The 26,974-nt window shown below is 34.4% G+C and overlaps 1 protein-coding gene across 1 annotated transcript in view; it reads right to left on the reverse strand.

The window, feature by feature from the left end:
- Positions 1-26,974, reverse strand: part of ADAMTS6 (ADAM metallopeptidase with thrombospondin type 1 motif 6) — a 276,006-nt gene that overhangs the window by 216,929 nt on the left and 32,103 nt on the right. The window contains exon 7 of the mRNA XM_079916157.1: positions 26,556-26,701. Coding sequence (XP_079772283.1) covers positions 26,556-26,701 — 146 coding nt within the window. The remainder of the gene's footprint in view (positions 1-26,555; positions 26,702-26,974) is intronic.

Genomic DNA, 26,974 nt, shown 5'->3' on the forward strand with positions numbered 1-26,974 from the left:
AGCTCAACAAGTTTAAATACAATTTATATACTCAAGTCTCTCAAATGTTTAACTACAGTGCTATTTTGCCTACTAAAATCCAGACCTGTGTATCTTGACATTTCCTCTCGGCTATTTAGTAAGCATCTTAAAATTAGCAAGACAAGGAACTCTTGATCTTTCTCTACAAACCTGTTCCTCAAGCCTGTTTCCCCATCTCTTGTAAAAAAGCGACTCCATAGGTAAGTTTATATGCAGAAAACGGTAAGACACTGGTGAAAGAAATTAGAGATGATACAAACAGATGGAGCGATATACCATGTTCTTGGATTGGAAGAATCAACATTGTGAAAATGACTACACTACCCAAAGCAATCTACAGATTCAGTGCAATCCCTATCAAACTACCAATGGCATTTTTCATAGAACAAGGGCAAAAAAATTTCAGAAATTGTATGGAAACATGAAAGACCCTGAATAACCAAAGCAATCCTGAGAAAGAAAAATGGAGCTGGAGGAATCAGGCTCCCTGACTTCAGACTATACTACAAAGCTACAGTAATCAAGACGGTATGGTACTGGCACAAAAACAGAAATATAGATCAATGGAACAGGATAGAAAGCCCAGAGATAAACTCATGCACATATGGTCACCTTATCTTTGATAAAGGAGGCAAGAATATACAATGGAGAAAAGACAGCCTCTTCAATAAGTGGTGCTGGGAAAACTGGGCAGCTACATGTAAAAGAATGAAATTAGAACTCTTCCTAACACCATACACAAAAATAAACTCAAAATGGATTAAAGACCTAAATGTAAGGCCAGACACTATAAAACTCTTAGAGGAAAACATAACACTCCATGACATAAATCACAGCAAGATCCTTTTTGACACACCTCCTAGAGAAATGGAGATAAAAACAAAAATAAACAAATGGGGCCTAATGAAACTTAAAAGCTTTTGCACAGCAAAGGAAACCATAAATAAGATGAAAAGCCAACCCTCAGAATGGGAGAAAATATTTGCAAACGAACAAACTGACAAAGGATTAATTTCCAAAATATTCAAGGAGCTCATGCAGCTCAATATCAAAAAAAAGAAAACAACCCAATCCAAAACTGGGCAGAAGACCTAAATAGACATTTCTCCAAAGAAGTCAGAGTGCCAACAAACACATGAAAGGATGCTCAACATCACTAATCATTAGAGAAATGCAAATCAAAACTACAATGAGGTATCACCTCACACCAGTCAGAATGGCCATCATCAAAAAGTCTACAAACAATAAATGCTGGAGAGGGTGTGGAGAAAAGGGAACCCTCCTGCACTGTTGGTGGGAATGTAAATTGATACAGCCACTATGGAGAACAGTATGGACGTTCCTTAAAAAACTAAAAATAGAACTACCATATGACCCAGCCATCCCACTACTGGGCATATGCCCTGAGAAAACCATAATTCAAAAAGAGTCATGTACCAAAATGTTCATTGCAGAACTATTTACAATAGCCAGAACATGGAAGCAACCTAAGTGTCCATCAACAGATGAATGGATAAAGAAGATGTGGCACATATATACAATGGAATATTACTCAGCCATAAAAAGAAATGAAATTGAGTTATTTGTAGTGAGGTGGATGGACCTAGAGTCTGTCATACAGAGTGAAGTAAGTCAGAAAGAGAGAAACAAATACCGTATGCTAACACATATATGCGGAATCTAAAAAAAGAAAAAACAATGGTTCTGATGAACCTAGGGGCAGGACAGGAATAAAGACGCAGACGTAGAGAATTGACTTGAGGACACGGGGAGGGGGAAGAGTAAGCTGGGATGAAGTGAGAGAGTGGCATGGACATATATACACTACCAAATGTAAAACAGATAGCTAGTGGGAAGCAGCTGCATAGCACAGGGAGATCAGCTTGGTGCTTTGTGATCATCTAGAGGGGTAGGATAGGGAGGGTGGGAGGATATGGGGATATATATACACATATAGCTGATTCACTTTGTTATACAGCAGAAACTAACACAACGTTGTAAAGCAATTATACTCCAATAAACATGTTTTTAAAAAGTAACTCCATTCAACCAGTTAGTCAGTATAAAACTTTGGAGCTTTCATTTACTGCTCTCTTTCTCTGATGCCCCTAGCCCCTATTCAATACACTGGCAAAAATCTATTAACTCTGCCTTCTAAGCATATATTTAGAATGCGACTCCACTGCCACGAAACTGGTTCAATCTCCTATCATGTCTGACTGGAAATGCTCAATAACTTTTAACTGGTAACTTGGCTTTCATCCTTGCTCTTTTTACAGCATGTTATCCACCTAGAAGTCAAAATGATTTTGCAGTGCCTTTCTCTCTCACTCAGTAAAATACTATCTTTACCATGGTCTCCAAGTTCATACAAGATCTAGTCCATGAACATCTCCAAGTTCATACAAGATCTCCAAGTTCATACAAGATCTAGTCCATGAACATCTCTGATCTTACCTTCTACCTCCCTCCCCATCCCCATCATTTACTCAGCTCCTGCTACACTGGTCCCTTGGTTTTCCCTTGAATATGTTTAGCTTGCTCCTGCCTCAAGGCCTTTATTCTCCCTGTATCATTTGACCAGAGGCTTTTCTCCTAATACCTACAAGTATCCACCTGACTTACTCTATCACTTCAACTGAGTCTCTAAAATTAAATTTCACCTTACAAGAAGCCTCCTGACCACACTGTATAAAACAGTGATTCCCACACACATACATAAACACAGGATGGACTTTCAAGATTCTAATATCTTCATGCATTTATTACTAGCTAACTTATTCTGTATTCATTTATCTTGCTTTTCATCTGTGTCCCCAACTTAAATGCAAGCTCTCCCAAAGACAGCAGGAATTTTGTTTGTTCACTGTTGTACTTCAGCTCTTAGAATGCATAGTACATAAGGGCTTGATAAAAATAAATTCATGAATATTACACATTATCCCAATTTAAAATCACTGCTTAAAAGTCTTCATCCAAGTTGTCCATTATATCCAGATGTGATATATCAAAAGTTCTAATAAGCTTTCACATTTTAGTATTGATATTAATTAATCAATGAATTAAGGAAATATATTTGACTCAGTTTTTTAATATAAGCACTGTAGGTTACTTAAAGGCTTTGGCCTCTATGAAAATCACATACTCTAAGAAGAGAAAACATAGTATTTATAATTTCAGAAAATTATTTACAACTCCATTTGGTTAATTTATCATATTCTTTCCTAAAAACATACTTATGCTCTCAGGCAATACTGTGAGCAAGGGAAGAGGGAGAAAGGGCATCAAAAAGAGAAGTTGGGAGTCCCAGTGACAAATTTGGACATGTCACAAGTGCTCAAGTCCCAGACATTGTTGGTAACCAACTAAGAAACATGTCTGTGTACCATGAAAAATAACATTTATTCTTATATAAATTATTATTACATACAAATTCAGTCATGTTACTCTTAACAGTTTATATTGAACAATGCATAACTCATTAAGTTGAATAAATTACAGATATAAATTAGAGCTAATAATAGTTGTTAGCATTATTTTTTCTTATGCTGTAGACTGAAGGTTTGTGTCCTCCCCAAAATTCATATGTTGAAGCCCTAAGCCCCAATTTGATGGTACTTGGAGGCTGGGCCTTAAGAAGGTAATCAGATTTAGGTAGGCAAAATCATAAGATAAATATGGTGCATCTTCCTGCTGATTCAATTTTATTCAAAGATAGGGGTACATTGGGGAAGAGAGAAAAACAATTTAAATGTTAACTGAAATTATTTATTATTAAAATAAACATGGATATATTATGGAGTAACAGGTGCACAGAAGCCTTGAAAGAAATTATGCATTTGTTGAAGGTTGTCACAAGCTAAAATCTAGATTCTCCTGTAGATCACTTTACTATGCCCCTAAGGATGGGGAAGTAGGGAATTAGAGCTGCCCTACAATGAATTCCATTTGTAAGTCTCCTACAAGTCAATTAATCTCATTAGGGTGCTAAACATTAATAATAGCTATCATTTATTGAGTGTTAATTTGTACCAGGCATTGTTCTAAAATACTTACAAGAATTATTTAATCTTCATAATAACTCTATGAGGTAGGTCATTATTATAATCCCTATTTTATAGGTGAGGAACATTAAGTACAAGAGGTAATTTGTCCAAGGACACACAGGAAAAGCAAGGGACATCTTTAATGCAACAAATGATTACAATGTGATATATTCTGGGAGAATATATATTTTCAAAAGTGAAAACAGGAATATCAAATGCTAAAAGCCTTTAAGAACCAAGAAATTAAATTGTAATAGTAGAACGACAAACATGAATTCAGAGCCTCACTTATTAACAGCTAGTCCTTGGAAGAGTGAATTACGATTGTAAAGTCATGTATAACTACTTTTTTTGTGCAAGCACACATACACATATTACTTGACCATACACACATAATTTTATAGTGTAAAACAATGTCCTATAAATATTTTAAGGAAATAATCTTATTACTCTTACCTTGACAGTATGCTGTAAACTATTTACATGTTATACATTCATAGCACACATCACCAATATGCCTACACAAATAAACTTGGAGAAGATGTATATATAATTTATATACACCTGCTTTAGCAATAAAGATATAGATGATTCATATTGAGATATATGATAGTTATCATACATCAAAAGCAAAAAGAAAAGATTGTTTATGCAAAGTACATATTTGATACCAAATAACCAAATTAATTAAATAAAACTAAATTAATAATGTAATTGAAAAGCAACAACTAATTTATTGAAAACCATTCAAAACAACACTAATAAAGTGTTTTTCTGAAAATCCAACTATTTGCAGCTGGAAACTGTTTAATGTTAGTTTACAAGTCCCTAATTATGTATATCTCAGTACTTTCTACTATGTTGCTTAATTTTATGAATATCAAGTTTTCACAAACCTTTATAACTTGCTTAAGAGTTTGCTAATAAATAGCCCTAAACTACACATTAAAAATCAAAGTTCATAGAACTGTATTTACTTCTCTGTAGCACCAAAGGAAGAACCTGTAGCTTTGATCAATCTGTAGCCTCTCAAAATGACCTTATAAAACCTAGCAACAGGCCTCCATATCTTCTTAAAGAATCACGGGCTACAACTATAGGCAGGCCCAGTGGGACATCCTCTCAGATGACAATGGTTTCTCTAAAGGAACTCGGCGGTAAGCCTATATTTTCCTAAGTCTCTTTCCACTTTCAAGAAAGTGAATAAATGAAAACTTGGCATGATACCTATGCAAGATTGCAAACCTTAGCATAAGTTGTCAGTCATAGTTTTCCCAGGCAATTTTCTTCAGTAGGGCAATGTTATTACTCAGGTTTTCCAGAAACATATCCAATAATAAGCACTGCAGGGAAATTTTTTTAAGCAAACTTGTTTCATCATTATCTATAAATGACCATTTGTAAAAGAAGATTAATATTTAAAATTAGAAAAAATATAAGCAATATTATTAATCATTCCTAATTAGCCAGTTCAATTATAAAATGAAAGATTCCTTTCCATCCCCAAAGAATGTGTTCATCTAATGTCTTCCATATTTAACTCCAGAAAAAACTGCATTTGTAACTTGATTCCATAAAGTAAAAGTAATTTTACAATAAAGGTATACCCTTTTCTTACATTAAAGCAATACGATTAATAAAGAACCAACTAAACACACACTCTATAAGTTCAATGGTCATTGAAGACTGCTATTCTACTAGTGTTTTAGATTAACCTTATTCCTTCTCTAAACAATTATAATTTCCTTTTGCCTCCTCTATAGTCTGTTATATAGTTCAATTCACAGATATATATTTATCAATACTAAATGCTAAACTATGAAAAAGAAATCAAACTATGAACTTGCCCTAAGGGAGGGAATGCTAATAGATTTTCATAAATAACTATAATATTAGATGCAAAGTGACAAACATATTGTAAGAAGAACATAGATAAAGCCATATGAGAGACGTGATTATTTTTGGTTTCTTGGGGGGATAAAGGAAACAAATTTAAAAAGGATTTCTAAGCATTTGAACAAGCCATAAAAGACAGATAGAATTTGGAGATGATTCAGAAGGGGAGAAGACTAGCTCAAGTGCAGGAACACTTCCAAAAAAAGGCAAAAATTATGAAAATGTGTTTTGTAGACATGAAGGATAAGAAGTGTACTTTGCCCTTACCTCTGATCATACAAAAATGAACTCAAAATGGATCAAAGATTTAAGTGTAAGAGCTAAAAAATATTAGAAGAAAATTTTTAGAAATTTTAGAAGAAAACATAGATTAAATCTCTGTGACCTTGTATTCACCTTTGGTTTCTTAGATATGACACCAAAAGCACAAGAACCAAAGAAAAAGTAATTTGGAGTTCATTAAAATTTCAAACTTTTGGGCTTCAAAAAACACTACGAAAAAAGTGAAAAGACAATCCAGAGAATGGGGAAAAAAATATTGGTGGATCATATATTTTGTAAGAGTCTAGTATATAGAATATATAAAAAACTATTATAAATCAACAATAAAAAATTTTACCATCTGACTCCAGTCTATCTTTCTAACTTTATCCCCCACTTTTTTGTTTATTTTTAAAACTTAGATAGAATCAATATGCCATAAAATTCACCTTTTAGAAGTGTACAATTCTGTTACTTTAGTATATTCACAAAGTGGTGCAACCACCACTGATATCTAATTCCAGAACATTTTTATCATCATAGCAAAAGAAATCCTGTACCCATTAGCAGTCACTCTCTATTTCTTCCCAGGCCTAAGCAACACCTAATCTATATTCTGTTTCTATATTTTTCTTATTCTGGACATTTCATATAAATGGAACCATATAATATAGATACAGCCTATTTGTTTTCTTTCACATAGTATGCTTTCAATGTTCATCAATACTGTAGCATGAATCATATCTTCATTCCTTTTTATGACTGAATAGTATAACAATGAATGGATACAGTACATTTTAGTGCAATTTAGCCATTATCATTCCTAAAATATCATTACTTTATTATTAAGTGATAAATAAACTTTAAAAAGGAAAGGGAAATTTACTAATGGTTTCAATTAGATTCAAGATTAATCTATTTTCTATTTTACATAGGGAACTAGATATATGAAAAAAATGAAAGTGAATGTAAAATGTTAAAAACAGAAAAATGAAATTAAGTATCTTAAAAGCCAGGAAAAAGAGTAGGCAGACTTAAGGAAAAAGAGAACTTCTAAAAAAAAGAAAAAAAAAATTTATAATTTTAAGCAAAAAAACTGGGACTTCCCTGGTTGTGCAGTGGTTAAGATCTGCCTGCCAATGCAGGGGACATGGGTTCGAACCCTGGTCCAGTTAGATCCCACATGCCGTGGAGCAACTAAGCCTGTGTACCACAACTACTGAGCCTGAGCTCTAGAGCCCACTAGCCACAACTACTGAGCCCACATGTCAAAACTACTGAGTCCACATGCCACAGCTACTGAAGCCCACACACATAGAGCCCATGCTCCGCAACAGGAGAAGCCACCACAATGAGAAGCCCATGTACCACAACGAAGAGTAGCCCCCACTCTCTGCAACTACAAAGCCCGTGCACAGCAACGAAGACCCAATGCAGCCAAAAATAAATAAATAAGTTTATTTAAAAAAATAAAATAAAAAATCTGTGAATGAGTTAAACAGAATATTAATCACAGTTGAAGTGAGAATTAGGAACTGTTGTTATGAAAAAATTACCCAGACTGTAGCACAAAGACACAGTAGATAAAATTACAGGGAAAAAAAAAAAGATTAAAAGAACAGAAGGTTAAATGATAAGGTTAAACATACATCTAAAGAGACCCAGGAGGAAATAAGGTTAAAAAAAACCCTAGTGTACCGCAAAAAAAAAAACACCCTATATTTGAAAATCAAATACCTGATAAACTTCCAGCAGTGATGAAATATACAAATCCACAGATACAAAAGTACATTCTATATTAACCAAGATAAATACCTAGAAATATATTCCTTAAGAGAAATTCAGAAGGGCAAAGATACAGAGAAGAACCTGACAGTTAAAAAGATTGATCACACACCTCACACATCTTACCAGCAACAGTAGGAACCAAAAGAGAATAAAATATTATTTTCAAAACGTTGAGAGAAAGTAACTATCAACCTAACTAACTATTGTGAACTCAGCAAAACTATCTTTCAAAGTCTAAGGCAAAATAAAGACATTTCCAGATCAAAGATAGAGAAAGTTTACTACAGACTTTCTCTAAAGAAACTTCTAAAAATGCACTTCAGGAAACAGGAAAATAATCCCTAATATGCAAGGCAGTATAGTGAAGAAAGGAACTGGTACATATGTAAATAAGTAAAAACAACAGTTATCTATATAAAAATTGCAATGATGACGATGGGGAAAGTGGTGATGGTGGCATTGTGGTGGTAGTGTCTAGTTTGTGCAATTAAAAAGAAATTAGAAATAATAATACAGAACAATATCATAGAAGTCAAGAGGAGTGGTCATACCTAGATGTTTTAATGTTTTGATTTGTTCAGCAAAAAATAATACTGGTTAGCTTTACTGTGTTAAGTATGCTTGATAAAATTTCAAGAGTAACCATTAAAAGCATAAAAATGAAATATATAACTTTCATACAAATAGAGGAGAGGGGGAAATAAAAAATAAAAAGAAATAAGCAAACAACTCAATCAATACACTGTGGTGATGGTTGCACAACTCTGTGAATATACTAAAAACCATTGAACTGTATACTTTAAAAGGGTGAACTGGATGGTCTGTGGATAGTATCTAATAAAATTGTAACCAAAAAAACCCAATCCAGAAGAAGTAAGACAACTATGTTTTGGTTTCTTCTATAAATGCACTGATTTCTAAAACTGTAACTGATTACTGTAAGTGGCAAACATAACTGGTTTACAAAAAGCGCAAAAACAGCACTGGTAGAAAAGAGAGCTTACTGACAGGAAAATGTGTATTTGGTATACAAAAAACCCAAAGTTTAAAGTAAGAGTAGACAGATAACCAAATACACTAAATGCAGGTATAAATCAAAATGCCAGTATGACTCAGAACAGTATTTGAAAAAAAATTTTTTGTCTTTAATTTAAAGCTATACTTCTAGAAAAAAATAAAGGATACGTTTTGAAAACAAGAAAACATAACTAATCAAAATTCTAATAACAATTAATATAAGAATTTTGATTACAAACTTCTTTTAAGAAATTATTTATGAAAAAGGAGGTGTAATATAACAAGTGTACTTAAGAAGCTCAAAAATCATGACTTGAAAGTCATTTTAATCATTGCCTCTATTCCCACTAGAAAGGTTCACTAAGCACACACTGAGAAAGTGTTATTATTTTTAGTCACCTTTCATTTACTAAATATTCAGACCCATGAATATAATCATTATTCGTCTACAAACTCTATGAAAAAGTAAAAGTACTTACATGCCAAAGGAAGAAAGCCAGAGCAGAGATATAGGGCTTCAAGTAGTACTTGCCTGAGAAGCACTGAAATGACTCAGTAGTTTACATGCTGCACCCAAGTTGGGTAGATAATATACTTGCTTTTTTCTGGAAGCTATTAACTTATTTTACATATTTGAATTTTCCTGAGGACCCTGTGACACAGCAAAGTACCTTGCTACGTGGTAATCCTGATGACTTCCTAGAGTTTACCTGGCAGAAGTCCAAAGGGATGCTCAGTCTATATTGAATTGACACTTGTACAAAAAGTAGGAAATCAAAGCTTTCTTTCTAACTAGACTAAGGATCACAACCAAAATACTTAAGAAAAAAATTGAGAAAGTGAAGAATTGCCATGGGAAGGAACAGGGTCAATGGGCAATAAAAATAAATTTACTGTATACATTATATTTTTACCATTACACTACTGAAGGATTAATCATAACTAACCAACCCTGAGTAACAAGACAAAATTAAAATTAAATCACTAAATTGGGGCTATTTTAAAAGAAAGTCAATAAAATGGAAGGCTAGTAATACATTTGACATAGAAAAAATACACAGTAATTCTATTTGAATAATCAAGATTTTATAAACAAAATTAGAAACTGCTATTACATACTATGTATTCCAATCATGTCTGATTTTATAGGTAGTATTTTAAGAAAGTAGGTATTTTAACAACTGTTTACTCAACAATTAAGGTGTTACCATGGTACCTTCCATGAAGTCACAAAACTACACTTAATAATTTATCTTGAATTTTACAAATTTTATCTATTCCACATACATCATTATCAGTTGATATATTAACTATCATATGATAGCTAACTTCAGCTATCATTATCAACATTAGTTCTATATTTCTGAATGATTTAAATAAATTATCTTTGCTAAAAGGAAATGGAAAATTAAAAATTAACCACCTTTGAAAAGACTGAGACGAGAGGCTGAAAACTGGGATTGGTTTGAAAATCTGTATGCAAAAGATTAGCTATTTCTACAAGTCTAGAAAATCGCCCTCCTTCACACCCCTAACCTCCAGTTTTGTTCTCTGAAGAAATGAAACTAGAGAGGCTCAGTTTCAAGGATATCTTACCCAGTGGCAGGCAAAGGTTAAAGCCCAATGCTGAAAAAACTGAGAGTGTGCTTACATCGAACCTTTCCACCCCGTCCTCCATCTTGCTTTCAGAACACTTGCAATTAGGCAGGAAACTGTTAGGTTATTTTCTGGGGAAACGGAATGGTCTCACAGAAAAGACCCATAGACACTGACACTTTTGCTCCCACGAAAAAAGTCACACCACTTGTAATCACCCTAAGGGAAAGCCTCCTCAAGAAGCCCTACCCAATGTAAATATGGTTCCCAATTAGCATTTTTTCAATATGAACAGACAGCCAAGGGTGCTCAAAGAAAGAGAAAGCAAAAATAAACAGGGGAAAAAGAGTGACTGTGCTTGCACTTGTAGCAAATATTCTCATACAAACTAAACTCTTTACCACCTATTTTACTTACTAGTGTTTATTATTTGCATGTGCTGTTTCCTTTGCCTAAAACATATGCCCGTGTCATGTCCTCCTCCAGTAGGCTAACTCTTCATCCTTTAGAACTTTTTTTTTTTTTTTTTTTTTTGCGGTACGCGGGCCTCTCACTGCTGTGGCCTCTCCCGCTGCGGAGCACAGGCTCCGGACGCGCAGGCTCAGCGGCCATGGCTCACGGGCCCAGCCGCTCCGCGGCATGTGGGATCTTCCCGGGCCGGGGCACGAACCCGTGTCCCCTGCATCGGCAGGCAGACTCTCAACCACTGCACCACCAGGGAAGCCTCATCCTTCAGAACTTTTAAATCTAGTCACCTTATTAAAGAGACTTTTCTACTACCTTACATAGTTTATCTCTATACATAGCACATACATTTGTTTGTTTACTTATTCATAATCTATTTCTCTCTGTCGAGTGAAAGCTAAGGGCTCAGACTTTTATCTTAGTCATTGTGATCCCAACAATTTACACAGTAAGCACTCAATAAATGTTGAATATATGTTAATAAGTGTTGTTGAATGTCTCAGTGAATGAATAAATGCAGCTTTATGATATTCTTGGAAGAGATAACAATTTCTTTACATCTCAGGATTATTTTTAAATCACTTACCTATTTCTTTTTTCCAGTCTTTCCACTGCAGCCCTATAAAGCCCTATATAAATCTCTTAGTCTTTGCTTTCTCAATTATCCTTTATCAATAGTAAAATGTAGAAACAGTTTATTTTATGAAGGAACTTCTGAAAAGTTACTATATCATTTCAAGTGTATCTTTCAGGCACCTAAACCCATTTGGAAACTTAAACCTAGAACTCCAGAGAAATGGACTGGTTGGCTGGATCCCCTAAATACATCATATACCTTTGCAAGAACTATAATTCATCTTCTTCTCTCTTAATAGTATTTTTAAGAGTGTAGGTTCTGCTAACATAGCTCACAACATATGTAAACTATTAGGAACCAGGAACAAAGACATGGGAGATTAGCAAACAAAAAATATCAATTCAAAGCAAGGAAACAGAGGAAATGCTTGAAAATTCTGTGAGAGCTGAACTTAATATATATTAATTTCCCAGGGTCAAGTTATTAATTTCTCAATATTAGTTTCCAAATTGGAACCTCTTTTGCTTTTTATGACAGGAAAAAATACTGTTATTGCCATTCAGGGACAACCTGAAATAAGAAAAGCTGCAGAAAGAGCAGGTTTAAAGGAAAGATGAGGAATTTGGTTTAGGACATGTGAAGTTTGAGATGCATGGAGATGTAAATTAGGCAACTCGATACACAAATACAGAGTTTAGGGGAGGGGTCTGGGCTGAAGATGTATATTTAAATATAAATGGTGCTTAACGGAATCTAAAAAAAAAAGAAAAGAAAAAACTGGTTCTGATGAACCTAGGGGCAGGACAGGAATAAAGACGCAGACGTAGAGAATGGACTTGAGGACACCGGGAGGGGGAAGGGTAAGCAAAGAGAGAGAGTAGCACTGATATACATACACTACCAAATGTAAAATAGATAGCTAGTGGGAAGCAGCCGCATAGCACAGGGAGATCAGCTCGGTGCTTTGTGACCACCTAAAGGGGTGGGATAGGGAGGGTGGGAGGGAGACGCAAGAGGGAGGAGATATGGGGATATACGTACATGTATAGCGGATTCACTTTGTTATAAAGCAGAAATTAACACACCATTGTAAAGCAATTATACTCCAATAAAGATGTTAAAAAAAAAAAACCTGTATAGATGTACCTAACCATATAGATGTTACTTAAAATTATGAAAATAAATGAGATCACTAAAAGTAAATGTAAGCTGAGAAGAGATTGTGAGAGAAATTGGTAAAAGACACAAACACTACTTTTTTCTTATTCTAGAAGGATGTTCCAAAATTATTTCTATCAACATTTCTTTAACACTGGCTTATTATTAAGGTGTTGAGAATTTATGAAATGAGAAAGATATCATTTACAGGGATGCTGATTTTTGATAAATTTGGGGAGAGTGGGGTAAGAAAGATAAAGCCAATTTAGTAAATACTGTCCCAAAAGAATCCAGTGTGAAAATGTAACCAAAAGAAGAGGAAGAACTCATCATAAATGTTTCCAAGTGGAGTTTCCCCCGCTTCTTTAAGCCCCAAATCTCCTTTTTCTCTTTCTCCTTTACCCTTTTACCTCACTCATCAAGAAGTCCTCATCTTCCAATACAAGAACTCAAAGATTTTTGGCTGGCATTCAATTCTTTGGGATAAGAAAAAAAAGAAAAGTGAAATGCTAATTCAAATGGTTCTAAAAAGCCTTTCTGAATGGGAGAGAAAAGAGGCACTGAATTTTTTCTACCCATTGTTCACTGCTTTGCATATATTAGCACTTAATCACACACACACACAGACACACACAGACACACACACACACACACACACAAAATCATCTATCCTTTACAACCCTTCCACGGACATTTTTTGAATTTGTTCATGTCACTTTTCTGCTTAAATTTCTCCAGAAACATCCACTATGTAAATAAAATAAAAGCTAAATTTTTTTTACTAGTTTTGTTGATTCTCTAAAAATAAAAGAAATAATGCTTTATGCATTACTCTGTAACTTTGTTGCCTTGCTTTATTTTATGTCATGAAGAATTTTCCATGTCCATATACTCTGGATTAGCATTGCATAGTATGGACATACTTGTACCTGTGTACAAAGAGAATTCCATTGTTTTTAATAATTAAAAAATAAACAGGACTTTCCTGGTGGCACAGTGGTTAAGAATCCGCCTACCAATGCAGGGGACAACGGGTTCAAGCCCTGGTCCGGGAAGATCCCACATGCCGCAGAGCAACTAAGCCCGTGTGCCACAACTGCTGAGCCCGTGTGCCACAACTACTGAAGCCCACGTGCCTAGAGCCCATGCTCCACAACAAGAGAAACCACCACAATGAGAAGCCCGCGCACCACAACGAAGAGTAGCCCCTGCTCACCGCAACTAGGGAAAGCCCCTGAGCAGCAACAAAGACCCAACACAGCCAAAAAATTTAAAAATAAAATTAATTAATTAATTCAAAAACAAAATAAATCAATTTAAATACTCATAAATAAGGCAAATATATACACAGCAGCATGACATATTATCAATTTAATAAATATAGCTTGAATGAATGAATCAGTGAATGAATTTCTACCTTCCCAACCTTACCTACATTTTCTACCATAAAAATACTGCACTTTAGTTACCCAAATGAACTTTTAGTTTCCCCAATTTTCTCTCTCACATTTTATATCATTGCACATGCAGTGCTTCTTTCTTGAACAAGCACCGATTATTTATCCAAATTCCTATTAAACTTTCAGGTCCCTGAAGAAATATTATACTTTCATGTAAAATTAGGTACTGCTTCTATGATTCCACTATACTTTGTCTTCTCAAAACCTGCTTGTACCTAACATACAGTTAATAATATCTCCAAATTATTACTGGGCCTCCCTACCAGGTACCTATTTAAAAGGATAATAAGAAGCCATCATGAACAACTTTGTCAATACATTCTACAATTTAGATGAAATACATTCTTGAAAGACTCAAACTACCAAAGCACACTGAATAAGATGACCTTAATAGCCCTATATCTCCTAAACACCTTGAATTGGTAGTTAAAAATCACCCCATAAAGAAAATTCCAGGTCCAGATAGCTTCATTTGTGAATTCTATAAAACATTTATAGTGAAGTAATATCAATTCTACGTGAGTTTTTCCAGAAGACTGAAAAGGAGAAAATATTCTCTAACTCATTCTGTGAGGTTAACATTACCCCCCAATACCAAAATCGGACAAAGACATTATTAAAAAAAAAAACTACTGAACAATAGCCTTCATACATATAGATGCAAAAAACTATAAACAAAATTTTGGCAAGTCATATCTAATGATATATTAAAAGAATAATACATCATGACCAAATTGGGTTTATCTCAGAAATTCAAAGTTGAGGTAACATTCTAAACCAATCAATGCAATTCACTGTATTAAACTAAAAAACGAAAAACCATATATATGATCATCTCAATAGATGCAGAAAAAGCATTTGACAAAATCCAACATCCATTCTTGATAAAAATTCTCAGCAAACTAGGTATAGAAGGGAATTTTGTCAGCCTGATAAAGGTCATTTACAACAACCCTAGAGCTAGCATCACATTTAATGATGAAAGACAGAATGCTTTCTCACTAAGATCAGGAACAAGACACTGATGTCTGCTATTGCCACCTTATTCCACATTGTACTAGAGGGTCTAGCAGTGAAATAAGCCAAGAAAGAAATGTCTTTTATGATTAAAAGGAAGAAGTAAAACTATCTTTAATCTCAAAACACATGATCATCTTTGTAGAAAATACCATTGGAATCTTTAAAAAGCTACTTAAAGTAATAAATAAACTTAGCACAATTTTACAAAATCAACTGCATTTTTATATACTCGTGATGAACAATTAATAAGTTAATTTTTTTAAGTACCAGTTACAATAACATCAAAAAAAGGACAAGAGGTGTGAAAACACTGAAAACCACAAAAATTGCTGAGAAATTAAAAAAGACCTAAACAAATGGAGAGATATACCTTGGCTGTAGGTAGGAAGAATTCTCATTGTTAAGATGTCAATTCACGAGGTCCAGCCCAAACACAAGAGGAGGGGATTACACAAAGTCCTGAACGTCAGGAGGCAGAGATCATCGGGGGCCATCTTAGAAGACTGCCTACCATGGGTACCAATATTAGTAAAGTATCTCTGCATTAATTTTTGTTGAACACCCTTATAATTTCTCTAAAAGGACTCTGGAGCCAGACTACCTGGTTTAAATTCTGGGTCTTCTAATTAATGTGTTAGCTTGCCAAACATTTAACTTCTTCATGCCTCCGTTTCCTCATCTATAAAATAGAGATAATAATAGAACCTATCTCATGCAGTTATTGTGAGGTTTAAATGATTAAATATAATTCTGAAAAGTACCAAGTATTTGGCACATAATAAACAACTGCACAAATACATCCATAAAAACAACATAAATATTTACTTACTATTCATTAAAGTTGTGTTGATTACAACACATCCTTCTTTGATTTAACTACTTAATGATGCCCATTACAAAAAAAGAACAGTTGTAGCCAAGATGTGTACAAATATAATTTACTAAATTGCATGCTATTTAGTCAACCTTAGGCATTGAAGGAAAAGTTATCTTCTTATTTGCATTTTTAAATCAAAGTTTAACAAGCAAACATATGTAATGCCTGGGATGACCATAATCCTGTTTTACCTGGTCCTCGTTTGTGCCTATTATCTAGGCAAAACTGCCAATGGTACACTCTTTCACTCTTAAAGTGTCCCAGACTGCACAAAAATTAAGGTCACTGAAGTGTGTCATAATCCTAGATTGGAATGGAAGCTGAATCTAGATAAACACATCTGCGTAAGGAGCAAACAAACCAGGGATGAAGAAAGAAAGAAAAACCTGAAAAAGGAGGAAGAAAGGTATAGGCAGTGGGGATAGGTAAGAATGGTAGAGCCAGAGTGGCAAGAGAATAATAAATGCTTCAAAATGTTCAAATACCAAAACCAATACATCCACAACCCAAACTCAAGATTCCCCTGCTGCCTGTAAACCTAGCATATTCTTAAAAGCTCAGTAATACTTCATAAAAAATTTAACTGGCATTTCCTTAAGGATTAAAAAAAAAATCCATAAATGAATACCAAAAAAATATTAAGGTACCACATTTAATTTCCTTTTCCTCTGTTTGTAATATATAATCATAAAGTCAATATATAACTCTGAAATATTCTTTAAAAATTTTTTTAAAACTTGTTTAAATCCACACATTACAGGCCAAGTTTTAGCAAGAAACGATTTTTATAGCTATTTTTAATTTCCCACCTGAAAACATTAGTTGACTTTGGAAATTCTAATCCCTTTAAAATCCAGCAGCATCAAAGCAAATACTCATGATCCCGTAAGAGGATAAATATGTTCATTTTAATTAAAGACTAAATTATGTCTGTCACTTGGTGTGCAATTTTTGCATCTGTACTTTGAGTTGCATTTATATGCCCTATGCATTTCATTAATGAAAAATTGAAAATAAAGTACATTTTTTGAAGAATAGCCTATTAACAGAGACACTCTTAAAAGATCTGTATCTTGAATTTTCAAGAATTTAGGCTAATAAGAGGAAAGACATCCTCGTATGTTCTACAACATGGATGAATCTTGAAAACACTATGCAAAGTAAAAGAAGCCAGTCACAAAAGACTGTATATTGTATGATTCCATTCATACAAAAAGTCTAAAAATAAGCAAAGCTATAGAGACAAAAAGTAGATTACAGAATTTAAGTTCTGTTTTCTCTTCTTAAATTCTGTTTCTAGAGTATCAAGTACAAACTATTAATCATTTCTTGACCTAATTATAGAGTGTCATAGTCCATTATTTTAAAAGAGTTAATAAATGTCAAGTTGATTTAGATAGGCACTAATAATTGTCAGATAAGCCTAATAGATCTAGACTATAGAAACAAGCAATGTAAGTTACTACCACTGATATTTTAACTAAAAACAGATCACAAAAATGGAAGATCAGTTTCAATAAAGCACCATTATTCAATAAAGCATCATATGGTCATATTTCGAAAAATGTATACAATATAGCACTAACTCTGGTATTCAGAACTAAAATGTCAGGTATAGTTGATACACTATAGAGAAGTAACCATTGTTTCTAAAGTGTATCACTTTAGGGCTTCCCTGGTGGTGGAGTGGTTAAGAATCCGACTGCAAACGCAGGGGACACGGGTTCAAGCCCTGGGCCAGGAAGATCCCACATGCTGTGGAGCAACTAAGCCCTGCCACAACTACTGAGCCTGAGCTCTAGAGCCCGCGAGCCACAACTACTGAAGCCCACGTGCCACAACTACTGAAGCCCACGTGCCTAGAGCCCATGCTCCACAACAAGAGAAGCTACCGCAGTGAGAAGCCTGCGCACTGCAATGAAGAGTAGCCCCTGCTCAAAGCAACTAGAGAAAGCCGGCACGCAGCAACAAAGACCCAATGCAGCCAAAATAAATAAATAATTTTATTTTTAAAAAAGTATATCACTTTAGAAAGTGACATGAAACTGCTCAATGATGTGGCAAAAATAGTAAGATTTAATAAAGCTAGGAGAATGATATCAGCAAGGTGGTGAAGTAGAAGATATCAACCTTCATCACCCAACAGAAAACAAAAATTAGATAGCAATCCACAAATGAAAGTAGCCCTGGGAGGGCTCAACAGTACGATTAAGAACCTACAGTAACATAGTAGGGCAAAAAATGGAGAATAACTGCATAGAAAGGATCACTTGGGAGATCAGCTTAGTGGAGATGTCTAAAGGCAACTAGGAACAAAGAGGAAGGGTGGGAACTATCAGCCACAAGCCTCAAGAGCCTTGACAACAGCTGTGGACTCGCCAAAGCTTTCACAGTGGAAGACACCGTAATGCTGGTTTTCACAAGCCCCAGCAGCCTGCTCCAGAGGATACCAGCAGTTTTTACCACCAAGGTGGCCAAAAGCTATTGCTGCCACAGATTCTGGGGAAGGAGATGTCACTGTGTCCACCCCAAGAAGGAGCTGCTGTTGTGCTGGCCTAGGAAAAGAACTTCCAGCACTCCCCAACCCTGAGCACATCCCAGACTCCAGAGTCATAGCTGCTCCACCTGTTCCCACACTCCAGAGTCCCAATCTAGGGCCACTCTGTGGCATCCATGCTCCAGACTCCACCCCTGTCTCTGTTCCACACACTTCAAGCTAGCCAGCGCCTGGACCCAAGTGCCACTGTTGCTCTCTATGTACTCATGCTTCAGACTCCGTCTTCACGGCCACTTCACACATACCTGCAACTCATACATCACTGCTGCTGTGGTACAGCCAGCACACCAACCCGAGAGCTGCTGTCACTCTGCAAGCACTAGCACTCCAGTCCCCACCTCCATGACTGCTCCACAGGTGCCCACACATCAGACACCAGCACTGGTGTAAGCTCTTCCAAGCTGGACCCAGCACCAAGAGAAATCCCCTGCACCATGACCTATGTGAGAAAAAGATATCAGATGGTCTCCAGCAGCCTTTGCTGCTGGTGCAGACAAAAGCAGCCTTGGCTGTTGGGGACCCCTGAAATCTTCATCAATGCTAACCTCAGCTGATGAAGCTGCATGAAGACTACAGTGCTGGGCCTTCTCCAGAGCTAGAAATGCTTCAGCTTTAAGGATACATATAGACTGAAAGTGAAGGGATGGAAAAACATATAAAAGATATTTCATGCAAATGGAAACCAAAATAGAAAAGGGATAGTTAAACTCATTATCAGACAAAATAGACTTTAAGTCAAAAGCTGAAAAAGAGATGAAGAAGGTCATGATATAATGATAAAGGGATCAATTCATCAAGAGTATATAACAATTGTAAATATATATGTACTCCAAAATCAGAGCACCTTAACGTATTAAGCAAATACTGGAAGATCAGAAGGCAGAAATAGGCAGCAATACAATAACAGTAAGGAACTTCAATATCTCAGTTTCAACAATGGACATACAGATCACTCAGACAGAAAATCAATAAGAAAATGTTGGATTTGAACTATATTTTAGACCAAACAGACATAACAGACATGTACAGAACACTGCATGCAACAGAAGCAGAATACACATTCTTCTCCAGCACATCAGGAACATTCTCCAGCCTAGATCATATAATAGGTCACAAAACAAGTGTCAACAAATTTGAGATTAAAATCATGAACACAATGGTATGAAACTAGAAACCAACAACAGGAAAAAAAGCAGGAAATACATGGAAATTTTAAAACACACACTGCTGAACAAACAATGTACCAAAGAAGAAATCAAAAGAATAATCAAAAACTATCTTGACACAAACAAAAATGGGAAAACAATGTACCAAAACTTATGGGATACAGCAAAAGCATATCTATGAGGGAAGTTTACAGCAATAAATGACTACATTAGAAAAAGGAAATATCTCAGACAAACAACCTAACTTTACAACTTACATAAAATAGAAAAAGAAGAACAAACTAAGCCCAAAGTTAGTAGAAGGAAGGAAATAACAAAGGTCAGAACAGAAATAAATGAAATAGAGGTTAGAAAACCAATAGAAAAGATCAAGAAAACTAAGAGCTGGCTTTCCGAAAAAAAATAAACAAAATTGACAAACCTTTAGCTAAACTAAGAAAAAAAGAGAGAAGACTCAAATAAGTAAAATGAGTAATGAAAGAGGAGACATTAAAACTGATACCACATAAATACAAAGGATCATACGCGGCTACAGCCAACAATTATATACCAACAAATTGGATAACCTAGAAGAAATGGATAAACTATTCGAAACATACAACCTATCAACTGAATCATGAAGAAATAAAAAAACACATAGACCTATGATGAGTAAGGAGATTAAATCAGTAATCAAAAATCTCCCAACAAAGGAAGTCCAGTACTAGATGGCTTCACTGGTGATGTCTACAGAACATTTAAAGAGGAATAATACCAATCCTTCTTAAACTCTTCCCAAATATTGAAGAGAAACGAACATTTCCAAAGTCATTTTAAGAGGCCAGCATTACTCCGATACCAAAGCCAAATAAGGATACTACAAGAAACAAAATTACAGGCCAATATCCCTGGTGAACATAGATGCAAAAGTCCTAAACAAAATACTAGCAAACCAAATGCAGCAGAGTTTTGAAAGGATCATACACAATAAGGTAGGATTCATCCCTAGGATGCAAGGATGGTTCTACATTCACAAATCAAAAAATCTGATACACCACATGAACAGAATAAAGGATAAAAATCATATGATCATCTCAATAGCTGTAGAAAAAGTATTTGACAAAACTCAACAGCTGTTCATAATAAAAACTCTCAACAAATTAGGAATAGATGGAATACACCTCAACAAAACAAAGGCCATATATGACGAGCCCACAGCTAACATTATACTCAATGTTGAAAGTCTAAAAACTTTCCAAGATTAGGAAGAAGACAAGGATGCCCACTCTTTCCACTTTTATTCAATATAGTACTGGAAGTCCTAGCCAGAGCAATTAGGCAAGAAAAGGAAACAAAATGTATCCAAATTAGAAAGGAAGAAGTAAAATTCTCTGTTTGCAGATGACATAATCTTATATACAAAAAACCTAACAACCCTACCAAAAAACTGTTAGAAATAATAAATGAATTTACTAAAGTTGTAGCATACAAAATCAACATGCAAAAATCAGCTGCATTTTGATTAACAATCTATCTAAAAGCAATCTAAAAAAAGCAATCCCATTTACAATAGCATCAAAAACAATTAAATACTTAGGAATAAATTTAACCAAGGAGGTGAAAGATCTATACTGGAAACTATAAGATATTGATGAAAAAAATTGAAGACAAAACACCTAAATGGAAAGGTACTGCTTGTTCTTGGACTAGAAGAATTAATGTTGTTAAAATATCCATACTACCCAAAGCAATCTACAGATGCAATGAAATTCCTATTAAAATTCCAATGACATTTTTCACAGAAATAGAAAAAAAATCTTAAAATTCATATGGAACCACTAAAGATCTCAAATAGACAAAGCAATCTTGAGAAAGAAGAACAGAGCTGGTGTCATCACACATCCTGATGTCAAACTATATTATAAAGCTAAAGTAATCAAAATAGTATGGTACTGGCATAAAATCAGATATATAAACCAGTGGAACAGAATCAACAGCCCAAAAATAAACCCATGAATATATGACCAACTAATCTTTGACAAGGGCATCAAGAACATACAATGGGGGGAAAGGATAGTCTCTGAAATAGATGATGTTGGGAAAATTGGATATCCATATGCCAAAAAAATGAAATCAGACCCCTATCTCACACAACTCACAAAAATAAACTCAAATTGATTAAAAACTTAAATGTAGGACCTGAAACTAAAACTCCTAGAACAAAGCATAGATGAAAATCTCCTTGACATTGGTCTAAGCAATGATTTTTTAAATATGACACCAAAAGCACAGGTAACAAAACAAATATAAACAAGTGGGACTACATCAAACTGAAAAGCTCCTGCATGGTATAGGAAACAATCAACAAAATGAAAAGGCAGTGTAAGGAATGGGAGAAAATATGTGCAAACCATATATTTGATAAGGGATTAATACCTAAAATATATAAAAATTATACAACCCAAGAACAACAAAAAAAAAATTCCAATTTAAAAATGGGCAAAGGATTTAAACAGACATTTTTCCAGAGATAACAAAATGGCCAACAGGCACATGAAAAGGTGCTCAACATCACCAATCATCAGGGAAATGCAAATCAAAACCACAATGAGATATCACCTCAAACCTATTAGGATGTCTATTATCAAAAAGATAAGAGATGACAAATGTATTGAGGATATGAAGAAAAGGGAATGCTTGTACACTGTTGGTGGGAATGTAAATTGGTACAGCCATTATGGAAGACAGTATAGAGGTTCTCTAAAAATTTTAAATAGAACTACTATATGACCCAGCAATCCCACTTCTGGGAATATACCCAAAGGAAGTGAAATTAGTAAATTAGTATCTTGAAGAGGTATCTGTACTCCATATTCACTGGGGCATTATTTACAATAGTCAAGATATGGAGACAAAAGTGACCATTAACAGATGAACAGATAAAGAAAAGGTGAAATGCATACATACACACACACACACACACACACACACACACACACACACACACACACTGGAATATTAGTCAGTCATAAAAAAGAAAGAAATCTTGTCATCTGTGACAATGTGGATGAACCTGGAGGGCATTTTGCTATGTGAAACAAGCCAGATAGAGAAAGACAAATACTGTTTGATCTCAGTTACATGTGGACTCTTTAAAAAAAAAAAAAAATGTTGAACTCATAGAAACCAAGGATAGAATGGGAGTTGCCCAGAGTTGGGGGTGGGAGTGGGGGGTAGAGCAAATGGGGAGATATTAGTCAAAGGGCACAAACTTTAAACTATAAAATGAATAAATTCTGAGGATCTAAGGTACAGCATGGTGACTACACATAATATTATATGTATACTTGAAATTTGTTAAGAGAGTGTAAGCATTCTCATCCAAAAAAGGAAAAAAAAAAGATAACTATGAGATGGATATGTTAATTAACTTGATTACAGCAATCAGCTCACAATGTATATGTACATCAAATCATCACACTGTACTTTAAATATACACAATTTTGTTTGTCAATTATACCTCAGGGTTTTTTTTGGTTTTAATTTTAATTTTTTTGTCTGCGCCTCACGGCTTGTGGGATCTTAGTTCCCTGGCCAGGGACTGAACCCAGGCCCTCACAGTGAAAGCACAGAGTCCTAACCACTGGGCCACCAGGGGATTCCCAGCCTCAGTTTTTTAAAAAAAAAGGTTAGATAAAGCTAACTGATACATAACAGATTTCACTATATATTATACATACATATATACTTACACATAAAAATAAACATAAATGTATATAAAAATTTAAAAATATATGTATATATTAATCATTTTTAATATGCTCTTTGGTCTTAATTCAATACTTTTGATACCAGATAAAACAACAAAATTTTATTTTTAAATTTTCTTTCTGTCTAGTTATGGTGCTCTGATATCTTTGTACAGCAGTTTGTTTTAAAATTATATCAATAAAATAAAACAATAAAATATCATTTGCTAAGAGGAGATAACATTTTGAGTTTTTATACTTTTTTCCAAAAGTAACTATGATTACCTAAGTAACTAGGTTCCAAATGGTTTTCTGCTTAAAACATTTAAATCCCTAGGACAAAATTTGGCCTAGTAGAGATAAACATATTCATCAATTTTTCTCTGGAATTCTTGATAAACACATTATATATTCTCCCTAGTGAGCTGACATTTCGAGCAAACATAAATCATGATCTTACCTCTAAATGGTGGAGTCACAACCCTGAACATGTTAATAAGTGAGTTACATGAAGCAATTTTCAAAGTTATTATAGAATTATCTATGGAATGCTCATAATTATTTTTACTAAAAGTAGAACTGTGATTTAAACATATGTTCAATTTCACAAATCCAAAATATATAAGGGAGAGTCAAGAACTGGTAAAACCCCCAACCAATAAAAACTTAAATATTAGAGATAATACTCAGATAGTCATCTCATTTAGGTAAGTCACTCTGTGGCCCTAATAATTCAAAGATAACTGTAGACTTTTAAGTAAGCTAAAAGTTAATTTGAGACTTCAATAACAATTCAAAAAGGCATTCTATACTGTCCCAAAGGGCATTTTTCTAACCTCCATTACATAACTAATCTAAAATGATATGAGGTATGAATTTTTTGTAGTACTGTTTTTTAAATCCTGAGATAATTTCTAGTGCTATCTGAACATCAGGAGAAAAGTTTCAAAAGAAAATTCTGTGTTCAAATCTCAGACATCAAACAGGCACTCAAAGTAGCTTACAGAAGCAAAGAAGAGCTCTGCAGAGGATCAGAAAAATATCTGGGCCAATTCAGAGTAACAAGTCAGACAGTTGAATGTTGTAGCCAGTACAAAGAAAGGGTGGTTAACCGCCCAGATGTATTTCCCTACTCAAATACTTATAAATGTGCACTCTTAGTATAACTCCTGTCATTTGATGCAAAAGTTAAAAAGCCGGGAATTCCCTGGTAGTCCAGTGGTTAGGACTTGGCACTTTCACTGCAGGGGGGCCTGGGTTCAACCCCTGGTCAGGGAACTAAGATCCCGCAAACTGCGCAGCACGGTGCAGGGCAGCCAAATAAATAAATAAATTGGTTTAAAAACAAATGTTAAAAATCCAATGCAGACACAATAATAAAAATGTGAAGCATCAAGAGCCCACTGGGCATTGCCTTTTTTGCGGAGAGGTAGGGTTTTATAAATATAAGTACAGATGCCAATGCAAATATCTGTGATCATTCTGTTAAACATATATAACAGATATTTTCCTCTAGTAATTTCATTGTAATCATATCATATATATTTTTACACGAAAGTTTCTATATTTGCACAATTCCTAGTATATTTTTAACTCCTCAAATATATTTGGAAACCATTCCAGACCACAAGACCTGAGGAATTGCAGAATTTATCAGACTGACGTGTCAACACATATGAATATAGAACCTTAAAATGTTGGTTTTATTCAGCAAGTATATCATAATCAAAGTTTTTTGGTTTACAATGTGAGGTAGATGAAGTCAATTAAAATAAGTGTAACTGTAAAAAAATAAATGAACTCAGAAACTTTAACTCTACAACTCAGTTAACAGGAACATTTTTCAAAAAGCTAAATTCACATTATCTTACTGGGTCTCAATATTCTGATCCTGTATACTTTATACTCCCCCTCCACAGAGTCTAATGTGGAGTCAATGGGCACACCACAGATGACGCATATGTTAAATACTGCCTTGCAAATTAAAAGAAATAATCCACTTAGCCAAGATAGAATAACGCTTCCATTTTGCTCATTTGTTTATTTGTTATTACTTGTTTTCATTTTTAAATACTAATAAGAGATCAAAAGAGAAGCATCTTTAAATGATTTAAGCATGGTTCTAACCAACCATGATTAGAGTATTAAAAAATTAAGACAGACAGCAAAGTATAATCAAAGAAGACAGGATCACCAGGGCTTGAGCCCTGCTCTTTCACTTAAATATTTTGAACTGGTCTCCTCATTTCTTACATGGGAAAAATAATAAGAATATCTACTTCACAGAATTTTTGTTGGAGAGTAAGGAGAAAATGGATCTGAATACAGTTTTATAAAACAGGAAAGAAATATATGAATTCACTGGGTTATCATCAAGTAATAATTTTGCCTGAAGGAAAAACTATTCAACATATAGTATAGTAAATATGCTTCTTTATACCTCTTAATTAAAATATTTTAAATTAAATAAACATTCATCTAAGTAAACTGAGTAACCACCGATGTCCTCCTCCCTTTTAACAATTTGGAGGTAAGACTAATTAATATATTTTATAACCAAGAGTGATGACCCATTTTTATGTTTAAAACAGATTTTTCTCATACTTTTCAATCTTGCTTTTAGCATGTATTTTGTTCAATTAACAAAACATATATGTGCTTCCAGTTAAAATTTATGAATAGACCTTAGGAGAAGAAAAGATATATATTAAACTTCTAAGTAAACTCTAAATCTTTTCTCTTATTTGGTTCATTTAATGCAAACACAACAATACTGCAGTATATTCTTTCTCAGTGGTGAATAATAAATTACCATTTTGCTTTCTCTGTACTCATTACCTGAATGAGGCTTTAGATAGAACCAAATATAGTTACAATATCAAACACAATAATCAAAGGTAAAATACTTGCAACAAACCATACCTAGTAATAAGAACTGCATTATCGTGGTGGGCAATCCCATTTTCTGGAATGGTGTTTCCATCACTTTGGTGGGAGAGAATGGATTTCTGCCATTTACAGAAGCTATCGAGGGACTTGTCTGCATGGTGGTTTATCTCCAAGTTTGGCTGCAATACAACATGCATACCAGAAATGTTCCAAACAAATTACTAAGGTCAGTTGTTAAAACTTTTGAAGGCTAAAGTGGGACTATAATTAGAAGTAGTGGTTTCTAGGAATAACCTCTTGCCAATTTTTATCTCTGTAATATTTGACCTAGAATTAATTTAGTGTATTATTGAACAGACATTCTTTCCAGTTCCAGCTTTAATGATAATGTGAATATATGTGATTATCAGCCTACAAAACCAACCAAAACCACTTTATAAGGTCTGCCATGC

Source organism: Stenella coeruleoalba (assembly GCF_951394435.1).
Source record: "Stenella coeruleoalba genome assembly, chromosome: 3".
Lineage (NCBI taxonomy): Eukaryota > Metazoa > Chordata > Mammalia > Artiodactyla > Delphinidae > Stenella > Stenella coeruleoalba.